Source organism: Amaranthus tricolor, chromosome 5 (genome assembly GCF_026212465.1).
Source record: "Amaranthus tricolor cultivar Red isolate AtriRed21 chromosome 5, ASM2621246v1, whole genome shotgun sequence".
Lineage (NCBI taxonomy): Eukaryota > Viridiplantae > Streptophyta > Magnoliopsida > Caryophyllales > Amaranthaceae > Amaranthus > Amaranthus tricolor.
In genome coordinates this window covers 27914493-27930557 of record NC_080051.1, presented here as the reverse complement: position 1 = coordinate 27930557, position 16065 = coordinate 27914493, and the positions used below count along the sequence as shown (strand labels likewise).

The 16065-nt window shown below is 32.1% G+C and overlaps 1 protein-coding gene across 1 annotated transcript; it reads left to right on the top strand.

Annotated features, from left to right (window-relative positions):
- The first annotated feature begins 306 nt into the window (after positions 1 to 306).
- Positions 307 to 9206, top strand: LOC130812693 (uncharacterized). The gene is made up of 15 exons (XM_057678255.1): positions 307 to 688; positions 2634 to 2706; positions 2829 to 2850; positions 2946 to 3024; positions 3129 to 3161; positions 4894 to 5042; positions 5170 to 5326; positions 5487 to 5727; positions 5870 to 6111; positions 6618 to 6881; positions 7234 to 7344; positions 7670 to 7894; positions 8079 to 8282; positions 8376 to 8552; positions 8656 to 9206. Exons 1-15 carry the CDS (start codon positions 338 to 340, stop codon positions 8845 to 8847), a joined length of 2520 nt encoding a protein of 839 aa, XP_057534238.1. The 5' UTR covers positions 307 to 337; the 3' UTR covers positions 8848 to 9206.
- Positions 9207 to 16065: the final 6859 nt, after the last annotated feature.

Below are 16065 nucleotides of genomic sequence, written 5' to 3'. Positions count from 1 at the left end.
TGTCCATAGTTCTTCTATGAGCAGAATATATTAGGTAGGATGATAATGATAATCAATTAAGAAGTATATAAGACATCTAGATTTATATTGATGTTATGATATATAGTATCCATTTCTGTCATTTTTCGAACATCGAATCGACTCTCCATAGAGAGGGCCATTTATTTTAATTTGTATAGGACTATACAATATCAGAAACGACACTGATCAAGATGCAACACGTGGCTAAACATAAACCCTACCAACCCAAAATTACCGAGCCAAGAGTCGAACCACAGACATTCCACATGTCGACCACAGCAATGGCCATCTCCATTTTCAATTCTCCAAATGGGAAATGGCCTTCTTCTCTCTTCAACATTCTGCTTCTTCTTTCTACACACTTCTTCCTTCTACTATCTCCCCTTTCTGCTCTCCTTTTCCTTTGCGCAGAAGCTTCTTTTCCCTCTCCAACGCTTCCTTTTTCTTCATCAAATTTCAACCCACAAAAGTTCCGCTCTTTTCATCTCTGTTTCTTCCATTTTCACCTTCCTTTAACGCAAATTGTGTAAGACCCATCTCAAATTTTAAGGTCCTTTCTATGGCGGATCACTCATCGAATTCTGGGTCTTCCAGTAAACCCCAGAAACACACTAATCGTCTTGCCTCTGAGCATAGCCCTTATCTTCTTCAGCATGCTCATAATCCTGTATGTTCTTATTTCTATTGTTTATTTTAGCGTTTACGAGCAATTTCTTTTGAGTTTTAAATTGTTACTTAATGATTGGAATTGTTTTAATTGAACTTTTTATATATTATTATTGCGGTTTTTATTCTTGGGGATGATTATTATGATTATGTTGTATTGTTGTTTTGGGAATACCCAACATATGAAAGCATTGAGTTGAAACTATTGGATTACCTTTTTTGATCATGTTTTCTTAACTAATGTTTGCATTAATTTTAAAGGGTGATAGGCTTGTAACTTCTCTCTTTGTTTTGATGCCGGGGTAAGGAGAATCTCTATGGACATAGGGGAGAGAGAATTGTGTTTGGAAATACTTCACTCATGAAAGATCCCAGATCACATCAATGAAATAGTGGTTTGTGGACTTATAATGCTTTATGGTAATCCTCTCCTATTAGTATATGTTCGATTTTGAGGAAGAGTGAAACTTATCTGAGTGTATATGTAGGTCAATGCGCTATCATTCGTGGGTATGAGTGATGATTTTAGGAAAGAGTGAACCGGTCAACGCTCATTATTCGTGGGTATGAGTCATATGATTCCAGGAGGGAGTGAACTTCATCAAAGGGTTTGTGCACCCGAGTCTGATTGCTTTCTGGGTGTGTTCACACGAGTGGGCCTATAGTAATGAATTGTCACGGCATAACAAATTGATCCTTAATTCTATTGTAAATCTTTAATTATGTTTAAAAAATGGTAAAAGTTTGTTCATGCAAGAAAATGGCACAATGTCCTGTAGTCTAGCGTATCAAATTGGGGGCTACCCATCTTTCAATGTTTGTTGACAAGGTGGGCTACCCATCAAACGGTGAAATGAAATCTTATCGAATCATTGTGGCTGAATCTCTCTGGTGATCACCTAAACTTCTAGTGCTTTGCGCCAGTGTCCTTTAGTGCACAACAACTATAAGTCCATAACATTACATTACTCCGGGACATCAAAGTGGATTTTGCATAAACATGGTAAGGAGATCAGATGCATACACCCTTACGCTTATAGTAAGAAATCGACTTTCTATTACCATCAATGATCACCTAAACTTCTAGTGCTTTGCGCCAGTGTCCTTTAGTGCACAACAACTATAAGTCCATAACATTACATTACTCCGGGACATCAAAGTGGATTTTGCATAAACATGGTTAGGAGATAAGATGCATACACCCTTACGCTTATAGTAAGAAATCGACTTTCTATTACCACCGATTTTCACATTATATGGCTCTTTGCATAGTTGAGAAGTGCCCGTTTCAATTGATTTGTCTTTCGTTATTCACTTCATTCCTTTTTGTTTGTCAATTTTACTTTTTCATGCATTTCAAAGTAAATTTGAGCTTCAATTGCTAAACACGCATTATAAAAATTATAAAAACTGTATAATAAAAAAACTATGCATTAAGATGAATCTAATAAAATTGCACATGAATATATTTTATATTCAATATATTCCAGAAAAAACCTAACTAAAATTTCTCCCTTCTAAAGTGAAAAAACCTAATTTAAGTTTTTTCATCTAAAGTGGAAAAAAAACAAAATAGAATGGAGGGGTATTTCCAAAACTAGGAATTTTTAGATGTTAGCCCCATTGGATATGGAACTTTGTAATTCTATGCTAGATATAAACCATGTATTGCATTAAAAAGTTACAATTGTGCTCAAATTAATATGCTTTTGCTTTCTCTACTATTAGGATTTTTGTCTGATTAGGTTTTTGCATTTGCTGTTAAATTGTTTTGGGATTGGGAACGTAAGAGAAAATTTGTTATATAATTCTTTGTTGGGTGCTGAATAGGTTGCTAATGTGTGATAGATTTTTGTGTTATGATCATATATACGTTACAGCTTGTAGAAGTTCCTATTTGTCCGCACAATGCTTTATAAATAACTGGTTAATCATTGTGATTCAAGGTAAACTGGTATCCTTGGGGCGAAGAAGCATTTCAGGAAGCTAGAACGAGGGATGTGCCGATTTTTTTATCAGGCAAATCCACTTATTCTAATGAAATTTGCCGCATTTTACATTTTGTTTCTCTTACTTTCTGTTTTAAGAGATTTAGTTGGTTCTGATGTTTTTTGTTGGCATGGCGTTTCTGTCTAATGAAGTTGGTTACAGCACCTGCCACTGGTGAGACTTTTGTCAATCTTCTTATAGATTTAATTCACAAGCTGCGGAGCCTATTACAATACATCAGATGGTGTTTACTTTCTTGGTTTGCTTAGGTGCCATGTGATGGAGGTGGAATCCTTTGAAAGTGAAGAGGTTGCAAAGCTGCTAAATGATTGGTTTGTTAGTATCAAGGTAAGTTTATTTATCAAGTTTAATGCTGTTTGAAAAGAAGACTACTTTCTTTCACCGGAGGCATTGAAATTCGTGAGTTCTCAAAACAGTGTCTTTATTAACAGGTTGACAGGGAGGAAAGGCCGGATGTTGACAAGGTATGTCCAGAACTTTCTTAGGCATAGGTGTGGGGTATTGTTTAAGATTAATATATAAATTTTGGCTGCTTAAGTAGAAGAGATAATTTACGTATGCTCGGAGGCGGAACTTTGTTAGGGGCGGGTAGGGGCTTCGCCCCTCCGAGATTTTCGGCAAATTTTTTTTAATATGTAACTGTTATTTTATATTTTTTTTATAATTTTTCCAATATATAAAAGCAACACAATTAATGGAAGACAATAATTGAAACAAAATAAAAAAAAAAGATCTTATAAGTAATAATGACTTATCAAAATAGGAATGAAATTATCATATTTGAACAACTGAAAAAAACGAAAAAAGAAGAAAGGGATTGGGAGGAAATTGACAAAATCAAAAATATAGTTTACTATCCATAATTGAAGGATAAAGATTTGTTTTATATTTTAATTAAATTTTCTTATCTATATTTGATAATTAGTTTGAATAAGTAACTACTTGAATCACTGAAAACTCATACAGTAAAATAACTATTATGAAGATAGTAAAGACAAGAATTCGAAACAAAATGGACGACGATTTTCTTGCTGATAGTGTAATACCCCGGCCTCTCGGACTGCTGGTGACTACTCATGCAGACTGTAGACTGGCCTCACAGACCAACACAAGTCTTTCCAGCGCACTTTGGCCTCACTCGTACGCGCCCGGGAAAACTTTCCAGTAGATCACCCATCCTAAAATTGCTCCCGACCAAGCACGCTTAACTGTGGAGTTCTTAAGCAAATGGACTCCCATGAAAAGAAAAGAAAATGCACCTTGTTGATATGAGTAGTCTATCAATCCTTTTCCAAGCTAAATACGAGTTATTACAGATAATTTAGTAATATACATTTAGAGGACAAATAGCAAAGACATATAATGTCAATGAGATTATAGACAATTTTAAAGTGCTAAAAGAGCGTCGAGTTTTAATTTGATTTAAAATTTACATTATGATTTTTGGTTGTATTGATTGGCTGTATTTTAGTTGAATTCAATTTTTTTGTTAACTCCGCCCCCTAACATTTTGTTCAAATTTCGCCATTGCGTATGCTGTGCCTGTCTACCTTCCAAACCCGATTGGATTAGTTTATGGTGGTGGTTGTAGGATGTAATCAATGGCAAGATTCTATTATGTATGAAAGTTTTGATGTCAATTACAGCGAACCATATTTATATCTTAGTAATTTAGCTAACAAATACTCTCTATGTCCCTCTTATTTTGCAACTTTCTCCATTTTAGTTTCTGCCACTCATTTTGCACCCTTTCCCTTTTTGGCAATGCCCCACTTGCTTTCTTTAAATCTCATCCACAAACTTATGATCTCTCTCCATCTTAACCACTCATTTCTATCATCCACTTGTTTGTTGTCTTATTCTTCAACACAATTTCACTTTTCACTTAAGTTCAACCAAAATAATTTGGGTGCATTCTCATAGGGACGGGGAGTAACAAAGATTTTATTGTAGAAGGTCTTTTTAACCTGTATAGTATTGTTGTTTTGGATGTGCGCTACCAGTTTCGAAAACTTTGATGTCAATTACAGTGAAGTTCAAGTGATCTTATGAAGTATATGAGTACTTTAGCTAACAAATATAGAAGAACAAACTTCTAGAAGACCTCCTTAACTTGTGTCGTATTGCTGGTAAGGATAATAGATGTGTAAAGTGGATTATGAAGTATTTATCTTGAAGCATTTATCTTTTTACCAGGTATACATGACATATGTTCAGGCTTTATATGGTGGTGGAGGTTGGCCGTTGAGTGTATTCCTTTCACCAGATTTGAAGCCACTAATGGGTGGAACATACTTTCCACCTGATGACAAGTATGGGAGGCCTGGGTTTAAAACGGTGCTTAGGTAAAATTTCCGTTTGGCAACAAAATATTCAGCCATTCTTACAGAAGTGGTAGATTTCGATATGTCACAAAATGTTTGCGACTATCATTCCTTTTCCAGCTATTGACCAGTTGTCCGCTTCTTCCAGGAAAGTAAAAGAAGCTTGGGATAATAAACGAGATGTGCTGATAAAAAGTGGATCTTTTGCTATTGAACAGTTATCGGAAGCTTTATTTACCAAAGCTAATTTGGATAAGCTGCCGGATGGTCTACCACAAGACGCCCTGCACCTGTGTGCGGATCAAGTGAGTTGTTGCTTTAACAAGTGCAGTTGTGTTGGATATTGATGTTCTGACAGTTCATTTGAAAGATGTTTTTGTTTGACATCTTAAATTTTTTTCCTTTTTAATTTTGTTTTTCTATTTTTTATATCTAATGTTGTCTAAACAAGAATGTTTTATGTAGCTTAAAGGAACTTATGATCCAGTGAATGGCGGGTTTGGCTCTGCTCCAAAATTTCCGAGACCAGTTGAGATTCAATTAATGCTGTATTATTCCAAAAAGATGAAGGACAATGGAAGATTAGGTCAAGCAAATGAAGGTTTTGAAATGGTTTATTTTACATTGCAATGTATGGCTAAGGGAGGAATCCATGACCATATTGGAGGGGGCTTTCACAGATATAGCGTGGACGAGTTTTGGCATGGTTAGATCTAAGAATTCACTAATATTTTGCTCTTTCTTTTATTTTTTTTATTTTTTTTTAATTTTTTACATTGAGTTTAAAGCAACATGTAATATCATTTGATGATATTATACCCATAAAGAAAGTGGTTTCTGAATTGCAGTTCCTCATTTTGAGAAAATGTTGTATGATCAAGGGCAGTTGGTTAATGTTTATCTGGACACATTTGCAATCACAAGAGACTCCCAGTATTCTAGTATTGCACGGGACATTCTTGATTACTTGAGGAGGGACATGATTGGAGGAGAAGGAGAAATCTTTTCTGCAGAGGATGCTGACAGTGCTGAAACGGAAGACGCTGCAAGGAAAAAGGAAGGAGCTTTCTATGTTTGGTCCAGTGGGGAGGTAAGTGTCCCGGATCTTTAAAAAGCTGTTGAAATCTCGAGTGTATTTTACGTTTTTTTTCTGCCTTTGACGGTGGGTGGGCAGAAGCAGTGAGTTTTAGTCACTGTATGTACATTTTTGAGAAAAAAATGATATTAATAATTCAACTTTTCACCCCTGGAGTAGGTGCTGTGAATAATCCCACCTTTGGATTATTTCATAATAATCCAACCTTTGTCCTTAATTTTCGATCAGTATAACCATTTATTTTACAATAATTCAATCTTTGCCCTTAGTTTGCTATCAACATACCCTAAATATAATCCAAAGGTGGGATTATTCACAGTGCATGGGTGAAAGATCGGATTATTAATATCAATTTTCCTATTTTTAAATACTTTACCTTGAGAGTTGGCTTTTTTTTTTAATGAATGAAAAATGTTTTTTTTGACATGCCAATATTGGATGCAGCGACTTGCTCCGAGAATTTGATCTTGATGTTTCTTTCATTTTGTCATTTTTTTAAGATTGAGGAGATCCTTGGAGAACACTCTACCCTTTTCAAGGAACATTACTATATAAAACCCACAGGGAACTGTGATCTATCCAGTATGAGTGACCCACACAATGAATTCAGAGGCAAGAACGTGCTTATTGAAAGGAGCAATACTGAAGCATTGGCCAAAAAACAAGGCATGTTGATTAACCAGTACCTCGAGATTCTAGGACAATGTAGGAAAACAATTTTTGATGTGAGATCTAAGCGACCACGACCACATCTCGATGACAAGGTACTTTATTGAACCTATTGATTTGATTTATGAGAAATGATGACTCCTCAAACCCGAATCTAATCTTTATATCAGAATTTTTGAACCTTTTGCTCCATCAAAATAGTTCACTCGAGTTCTCATCATTTTGCGTTGGGTATTAGCTTCAGTTGAGCTAACAATATCGTGTCAAAACGTATCTGTCGACTATAATACCAGTTCTATAACTTTATTTCATTTTCAGAAATCTGATACCGTGTGTTCAGAAAGCAGCTCAGTTGTCTTTTCTTTCATTTGCGTATTTTTGTGACGGAAAGAGATTTTGGCTTTCTATTCCCTGCTGCATCTGCTTGAAAATATGGCTGTGTTTCAGGTTATAGTGTCTTGGAATGGACTTGTCATTTCATCCTTTGCGAAAGCTTCGAAAATTCTCAAGGCTGAACCCAATGGGCTCAGACACTACTTTCCAGTTGCTGGAAGTGATGTAAGAACTCCAATCTTCATTCGTAAACATTTTTTTCCTATTTCATCATGGTTTTTTTGAGCTGGTTTGTCTTTGTAATAGCCAATAATCTATCTTTTACTTCTCTTAAAGCACAAAATGCTGGTATTTGACCATTGTTACCACCGAGCACTGACAGAATATATTCCTTCCTATCTTCTGGAAGATTTAAAAATGAGATTTATTTTTTTTAAAACATAAATCATTTGGTTAATGGTAAGAATCAAATTGTAATCTATTTCATCATGGTTGAAAAAACTTTGAAATTCCATGGAAAATTTACCTTCAATTTTCGAAATTTATGCAGCCAAGCGAATACATTGAAGTGGCTGAAAAGGCAGCCTCTTTTATCAAGAAGCATTTGTACGACGAAGAATCAAAAAGGCTACGACATAGTTTCCGGAATGGACCATCTAAAGCCCCTGGTTTTCTAGATGACTATGCCTTTCTTATATCAGGACTGCTGGATGTTTACGAGTGTGGTGGTAGGACCAAATGGCTTGAATGGGCAGCCGAGTTGCAACATACCCAGGCAAGTACATCAATTTGCTCGTATTGCTTCCCGATTCCGATGGTTGGGGAGATGATATTAATTAAGTCCAGGCGTTTTTTTAACTAAACTAAGCTACAGATCTATCTTTTTACCTCTTTAAGCCAAAGAAGAAAAGCTACTGTCTAACCCGGCTTTCCGATTTTTTGCAAATGTTGGGTTCTAGGATGAGTTATTCATGGACAAGGAAGGTGGAGGGTATTTCAATACCCCTGGGGAAGACCCTTCCGTTCTTCTCCGCGTAAAAGAAGATCACGACGGTGCTGAGCCTTCTGGCAACTCAGTTGCAGCTATCAACCTTTTCAGATTGGCCTCGTTTTTCGGTGAAGATCAATTTGATTGCTACAAGAAGAATGCTGATCTGCTTCTGGTAAAAATCTACGTTGCCTCTCATTCAAGTGTTCTTTTTTTCTTGGTGTCCTGTCAAGCCGTATTTTGATACAGCACGTACCTAATTTTTCAGGCGACTTTCGAAAAGAGATTGAAAGATATGCCAATGGCAGTGCCTTTAATGTGCTGTGCAGCCGACATGCTTGCTGTTCCTTCCAGAAAACAGGTCGTTTTAGTTGGACGAAGATCTTTGGCTCAGTTCGATAGCATGTTGGTCGCTGTTCATGCAGCCTACGATCCTAACAAAACAGTATGTGTTAAATTGAAATCCTTTTCCAATTACTTCCCGTGTTTTCGCTCTCCTTCGATAAATATATGCCATGACACATTCTCGTATAAATGAAATCTTGCAGGTGATCCACATCGACCCAAGTGATACAGAAGAGATGACTTTCTGGGAGTTGAATAACAAGAAGATTGCAAGTATGGCAAAAGGTAGCTTCACCAAGGATAAAGTCGTCGGTTTAATTTGCCAAAATTTCTCCTGTAAGCCTCCGGTATATGATCCCGACTCTCTTCAAGATCTTCTTGCTAAGCAAAAATAAAATGTGCATAGAGGCATATGATGGGTGAGTAACCATCTGGTTCTCGTGAGTCGGTTGTGTATAACTGTATATAAGCTGTTACCCAAGGCGAAAATAACGGTGTATTCTTAGAATTGTTTGCGACAGGGCGTAAAGGTTGGTACGACGTGATCCGTAAAGTCGAACATCCAAAAGATAAGTTGCTGCAATTTTGTTGTGTTTAGCTGAATTGCTTATTATGTAGATGAGTTGGATGTGTTATGTGTATAATTTTATTCAATCCGAAAAATGTGGATTTGAAAATCTTCGTATCGGTTTTAAGTTTGTGTTATTGTGTGCGTCCGATTGAGGTATGAGCTATTGATGAAATCTTGGTTCAATCGTCTTGCTAATTTACCCCTCTTTTCTAATAACCGATTACTTAAACCTTTTCTTTTCTTATTCTGATAAGAGATTAGTTTTAAATATTCGTAAAAAATTAAACTTTGAATGCAAAAATAGCTAACAGTGTTTTACAATCCTATGCTTAAACGATTATAAAATTATTTTTTATTGTTTGATATAGTTTTTAAACTTCAGATTGTTCCGATCATTTACATTAGTAATTAGTAATGACTAATGAGTCAATATACAACTTTTAAGATCTTATTCCAAAAATATTACTTAACAACACTAAATTAACTATAAATACATACTCAAAAATATAAGTTGAGCTCTAAATTTTGACCAAAATAAAGAATTAATTTTAAGTTATAATTAAACTATATTCAAAATAGGTCGGTCAAGTTATTTTTAAGTCACAAGTCAAAATGTAATATGTGATTGATTATTTTAGATGGATTTGTGTCGATCTAAAAATTATCTAGAATAATTTAATTTTTTTTTATTGATTTTCCTACAATAATCCAATTTTTAATTAGTTATGAATAATTTCAATTTTAGTGTCACTTACCCCAGAACATTATTTTTCGAACGATGACCGATTTTTGCAATTGAAAAAAGAAATATTAAAATATTAAAAATAAAATTAAAATTTTTTTTTACTTGATTTCTTTTTTAGTTTTATAAAACTTCTTCATTTTTATAATTTAATTTTGTATTTTTTTTATTTTTTTATGCAAAATGACTTGTTATATAGATAAGAGGTTACCTTAGTGCATTTTCAGCAGACACTTCTTATAGTTAGGAATATTCATAGTTAATTAAAAATTGAGATTATCGTAGAGAAATCGGTAAGAGGTTGGATTATTTCGTGTTAGTTTCTTTAAAAAAAAATAACAAGACTAGACTTAATCCTTGCTGACCTGTGTCATTGATTCATTCCACCATACGAGTAAAATATTTTATGATTAGGAACGAGGAAGATTTTATAGGTTCAATATATTATACTCTTAACTAATTAATTATGTATTAGTTAAGCTAAATTGATTATCATTATACTAACAAATTAAAGTAAAATGAACATCATATTAAATACTCTTTTTTATCTCAAACGTTTACCGTTTTTCTTTTTAGTCTGTCACCAATTTGAATATGATCATAACTATTTTTCATCAACAGATTATCTTACATTTTCATATCATTTATATATTTCTCCCACCATAACTTTTTACTGCATTTACTGATTTCCGTTGAATTTAATGGGACAGAAGAAGTACTTTTTTACAAGAAATAAAATGGTCCCCTCCAAAGGCACAAGAGATAATCAATTGAGAATAGCTGCCTTAATCAACACCAATCAAATATAATTAATGATCATACTAATTTGTTGATTAACAAAAAATTAGAAGGAAACTTATTATTAGTTTACCATAAATTAAAAGTTTAAATCCCAAAATGAGATTGATGAAATGATGACTACAAAGTGATCTGTACATTTGCTTGGCTAATGATATCTTCCAACATGAACCGTAAATAAAAGTGAAAAATGTAGTACCACTATATAATTGCTATTTGGTCCCATGGTCCTCTTGGTCCCCAATTCACCCATTTACATATAAACATCAATTATGATTAATTATCCTCTTAAAAAAATAGTTGCTAATTAATAAGTGTGCTTCTAGGCTTTTTAGGGTTGTGGAGGAATTTAGGTCCGATTTAATTAGGCCGGTTATAATTCGTGTTATTTTGATTAGAAATCTTATTATTAATATTATACTGTGTAATATATAATAATAACATAGAAAAATAGTAGCTGAATTAGTTCAACACATATGTAAAAGTTAGAATTCAATCTATCTTATATTACTAATATTCTAGATTTGTCCTTAATTCAATGTAAAAGAATTGAGAAATCATGATCTTTCATACAAATTTAAAATATAAATGTTATTTTATTTATAAGAATACGCAGTAAGTTCCGCATTCTATCGATTATATTTTAAATTTTTTTATTTAAACTCTTATCCGTCACACATTTGCCGAATAATCTTGGAATAATTGAGAGTAGGATTTGGTGGTGTTTGCAATGACGACAATTATACTTGTCATCACATTTACTAGCTTGTTAGTTTTGGGGCTCACTCTATCTATGGCAAGGTTTTTTTAATTTTATTTTAGTATTTTTTATTATATATATGTTAGATTAGAAGAATTTAAATTTTACTTATAAAAATCGTTTTTACTCTCCAACTGAATTAAAACTCAATTATCGGCAAGGGTTTTTTAGTATAAGTAGTAATAAGGTGAACTTAACAAATTATTGTAACTAATTACACATCTAACCAACATGCTAGATAATTGGATATATTCTGAATATTAATAGTGAGGTTTATTTTGAGTTAATGAACAAAAATTGAAATTATTTTTGATAATTTTTTTTAATTTAATTAAGTTACCTTTTTCTAAAATATATTTTTTCAATGCTTATCATACTAGGCAATTCATTTAAGCAACCTTTGGAACACGCTCTAGATATAGTGAGCTTTGATCAAATTTATTTAACTTATACATCAAATTTAATCAAAAATATAACTGAAATCTGCTTGAAGTGACTTAATTATATATGATAAATTATTATAAATTAGTTAATTTAATAAATTATTTCAATCAACTAATAAATTTTACATAATTATTAGATATTTTGACCATTTAACCATTGATTTACACCAAAATAAATTAAAATTGTCTAATAAACTATTTCACCGAATATTAATAAAATAGATAACCAATGAGAAGTGCACGTGAATAATAACAGTGACAGAATATATTCATCCTTGGCTTATACCTAAACATTGATTAGCAGATTTAATTTAATTTGTTAATTTGTTAATCAGCTTTTTAAAAAAGTTACTTTAACAAAAAATTGTTACAGTGATTGGCCACTGATTGGTCCCCTCGGTTCGGGTTTCGGGTGGTGCATAATTTTTTAATTGATCTTCAAGCATGCCAATTTTAAATACATAGTTTAATATAAAAATATTATCATACATATTTGTGTCGGTTTTTATTCAAGCATAATTTGTGATAAAATTTGCTAAATTGATTTTTGAATTATTTTTTTACTAGATAATGCCCGTGCGATGTACGACTTTATTAAATTTTCTGACGTATTTGTATAAAAAAAATTAAAAATTTACTACTTTATGTTTTAACCGTTTCAAAATATCCTATACTCATTTAATAAATAACATTATAAAGGATTTTATAAATAATTGAAAAAATATAATTTTGTAATACATTAAATGATGTGATCTAAAAAGTAAAAATTCAATCAATTTGAATAATATTGGTCATAATTAGAAAGTTAAAAAAGTTAAAGATATAAATACTATAATAATAACAATGACATCATCATTGAGTTTTGGAGAGAAATTTTTTAATGAGAATGTGACACGTAAGCAATTTTAAAAGATGATGACATCAACAATGTTTTGTTTTAGTGATAGTTATAGATTCAATATTAAATCCATTCTACGATGTTGATTATATTTGATATTTCGCACGATAATTAATTAAATTATAATGGTTTATTTTATTTCATGTTTTATATTGGAGTCAGAAATTAAAGATTAACTTTAATATTTGATTTAGTAATTTTCATTTTCACAACTAATTAGAAAACTTTTCATAAAAGAAATGAAAATGTAACTAATAAAAGTATAAAACTAAAACATTCAAAACAAAATATATAATTAATATAACGAAATGGAAAATATACTAACTAATTATTAAAATTTTCCCCCAAATTTGAATTACATTCCCTCCAATTGTGGAAAATTTGTTTCCATTATAATGTAATTCTATATAATATAATAAAAAAAAATATTTTTTGAAATTGGAGTCTCTTGAAAAGCTTTTGATACTGAAAACTTGATATAAAATACAAGGTGTGAAGTCGTTTTTCGTTAGTGTTAATTTCTTGAAGTGTATGATTGAATTTCTTGAATCGCAATAGGATATGCAATGTATACACTAATTTTCTTAATTCATACACTAGAAAGTTAAACTTGTGTGTCGAAAAATACTCGTATGTCTCCCTAGCATATCAGCATATATAGAAAAGGAAAAAATTGATAATCGGCAATAAATGAAGAGAAAAAATAAATTGTATGGATAAAACAAAAAAAGTATTATAATATACAAATGAGATAAAAAAAGTATGAATCATTGTCTAAAAATAAAAATAATACAAAATGAGAGAGACAACTTAAAACGAAAAATAATGCAGAAACAAAACAAGTATTATTTTAGCAAGTTGCGTGGCAATAATACTAAAAAGTTTGAGAAAATCAGAAAATAATTCACGTTTGTCATTATCATCTTTTTAACCCTTAGAATTTGAGTTACTCTTATTAGAGACTTGTTTTGGTGAGATAATTTTAAAACAAAGACCTCATATATATACCAATAAACTGTATTAGTTGGGACGTTAGGATATTCAACCTATATATATAAAGGGTATTTCACAGTATTTTCTGTCTGAAAGTGACATTAAAAGTAAAATAGTCGGTATTTGTATCAAGAGATGAAAAATAGTAGAATAGCAAGCCCTAAAAATAGCTAATACTAATGTGTTCAATTCATTTCTATTATCCCACTATTTTTACTATTTATTTTTTGGTAGACATGCCACTGCATTAAGTATTAATCTGTCATGTACTCTCTATGCTAAAATAAATAAGGCAAAATAATGGGGACAATTTGTTAGAGTATATAATATATCCTGGGGCCTCAACCATCGGCTTAAGCTTTTGGTTGAGTTGGTCTCTTGACATGGTATCAGAAGCCAACGTGAGAGGTCACGGGTTCGAATTTCAACCACCCCTCATTTAAAGTGGAATATAACATATCCTGGGGTCTCAACCATCAGCTTAAGCTTTTGGTTGAGTTGGTCTCTTGAGAATAATAAGGTAAAAGCCTAAAAGGTGTGCCTAGGAGCATATGAATTGATAGAGGATAGTAGAGTGTGGTGTTGATGATTAAACATATATAGGAAGTCATTCTTAGCTTATTAAGGACCCCAAAGATGGAATCTTTACACATAATCTCTTGCTTATTCTAATCAAAATAAATAAATTTAATTTTTGTGTGAAGTTGCTTTCACAAACCCATATGATTACCAAAACCCCTTAAAGCAATGCGCCTCATCAGGAATCCGGCTGGTGTCTCCAAATCAATGTTTTTTTAAATGGATGATTTTTTTTTTTTTAAATATAAGATGTAAAAGTCAGAGAAAACATAAAGTTTCTACCTTTCACCGAAAAGTGTCAACATAAGCAAGTTTATATTCTTGACTTTACCCTAATCAAATTATTACAAACATCTTCTCCCCCACATTAACATATGGGTTAAATACCTTAATAAGGTCATTTATTGAGTGAAATTTTAGAACTTAAGAAATTTCTTTTTTTCTTTTAAAAAGTGGGACAATTCATGTAGATAGTAATAGACACTTTAAAATAATTTTTATATGTGAGGGTCCTTATAATTTTTAATGTACCAGAAGAGTTATAAATCTTATTGGAGATGAACATTTAATTCAAGTACTTAACCGGTGATATGATTAAATATCTGGTTAGAATTTAAGAAATAAGTTTGGACAAACCAAATAATAAGGAGAAGAAGTCTAATTTAGGGATGACAATTCAGTCTGAATCCGACCCTAGTTCGACTCGATCTGAGGAAAATAATTCGATTCGAGTCTGAGAAAAAGCTATCCGACTCCGACTCCGAATTTACGATCCGAATCCGAGTTAGAGACGGGCCGGAGTTAAACCTTATTAAAAATCCAACACTCCGACCCGACTCCGACCCTGAAGGAAATCTGACTTTGAATTTGACTTTTACCCCAATATTTTATTTTCTTTAAAACTCTAGACGTGACTAATTCAAGATCTCTCTCATACTAATTGTAATTTTCAATTTTGAAAAACTACTTGGTATTTTTATTTAGATTAATCAATCAAAATACGACAAATCAGATCAAGAGAAATAAAATACGCCAAATCAAAATGCGAGAAAATTTTGTTAAATTGTAGTATTAGGACTATTTCTCTTGTTAAACTTGAATTCAAAGTACATATTTTTTTGTTAAATTGTATTTGAAAAATATATTTTGTTAACTTTATATGCTTTAAAATCATTAGTACAATATCACAACAATAAAGTTTGATAATAATCCGACTCCGTTGGAGGTCCGAGAATCGAGTCGGGGCAAATTTAGAGCATGCATAATCTGACTCCGAGTGGAGGTGGACTGAAAAGAAAGTCTGACTATTAGCCGGAGCAGAGTCAAGAGTATGTATAATCCGAGCCGAGTCCGACCCATTGCCATCCCTAGTCTAATCTATTGTCTTTCTTTAATGTGGGATAATTCACATGTGGGTGACACCATATAAACAAAGTTTGAAGGAGTTTGATTTACATAATCTTTATCATTCTCGTTAGTATTGATAAAGATGTTGTTTTCAATTAATTTTAATAGCAAATGTTACATAATCACGTGGAAAACATGATTTAATAAGACATTTTAATATAGTCTATTATAATCCAAAACTAAAAAATCGTAAATTTTTTACTGTTAAAGATATAAAACAATATAAACAACAACATTTTACTACTCTAATGAAGCTCAATAGCTCCCAATTAGGTTTTAGGGGTCAAATGTACAAACTATTATTCTTGTTACTTATTAGTAATAATAAATTAAAGATGTTGTTTGCAAACCCTTAATAGAAAACATCAACTGCAACTACATATATAAAAATAGAATATGATTAAATATCATAGTTTTACAGA

What these genes read in the sequence shown, in the direction of transcription:
- LOC130812693 (XM_057678255.1), top strand. Translation starts at nt 338, where the DNA reads ATGGCCTTCTTCTCTCTTCAACATTCTGCTTCTTCTTTCTACACACTT. An exon ending in GGTTACAGCACCTGCCACTG is followed by an intron (nt 2,851 to 2,945) that starts GTGAGACTTTTG and finishes TGGTTTGCTTAG; the next exon opens with GTGCCATGTGATGGAGGTGG. An exon ending in ATGTTTGGTCCAGTGGGGAG is followed by an intron (nt 6,112 to 6,617) that starts GTAAGTGTCCCG and finishes CATTTTTTTAAG; the next exon opens with ATTGAGGAGATCCTTGGAGA.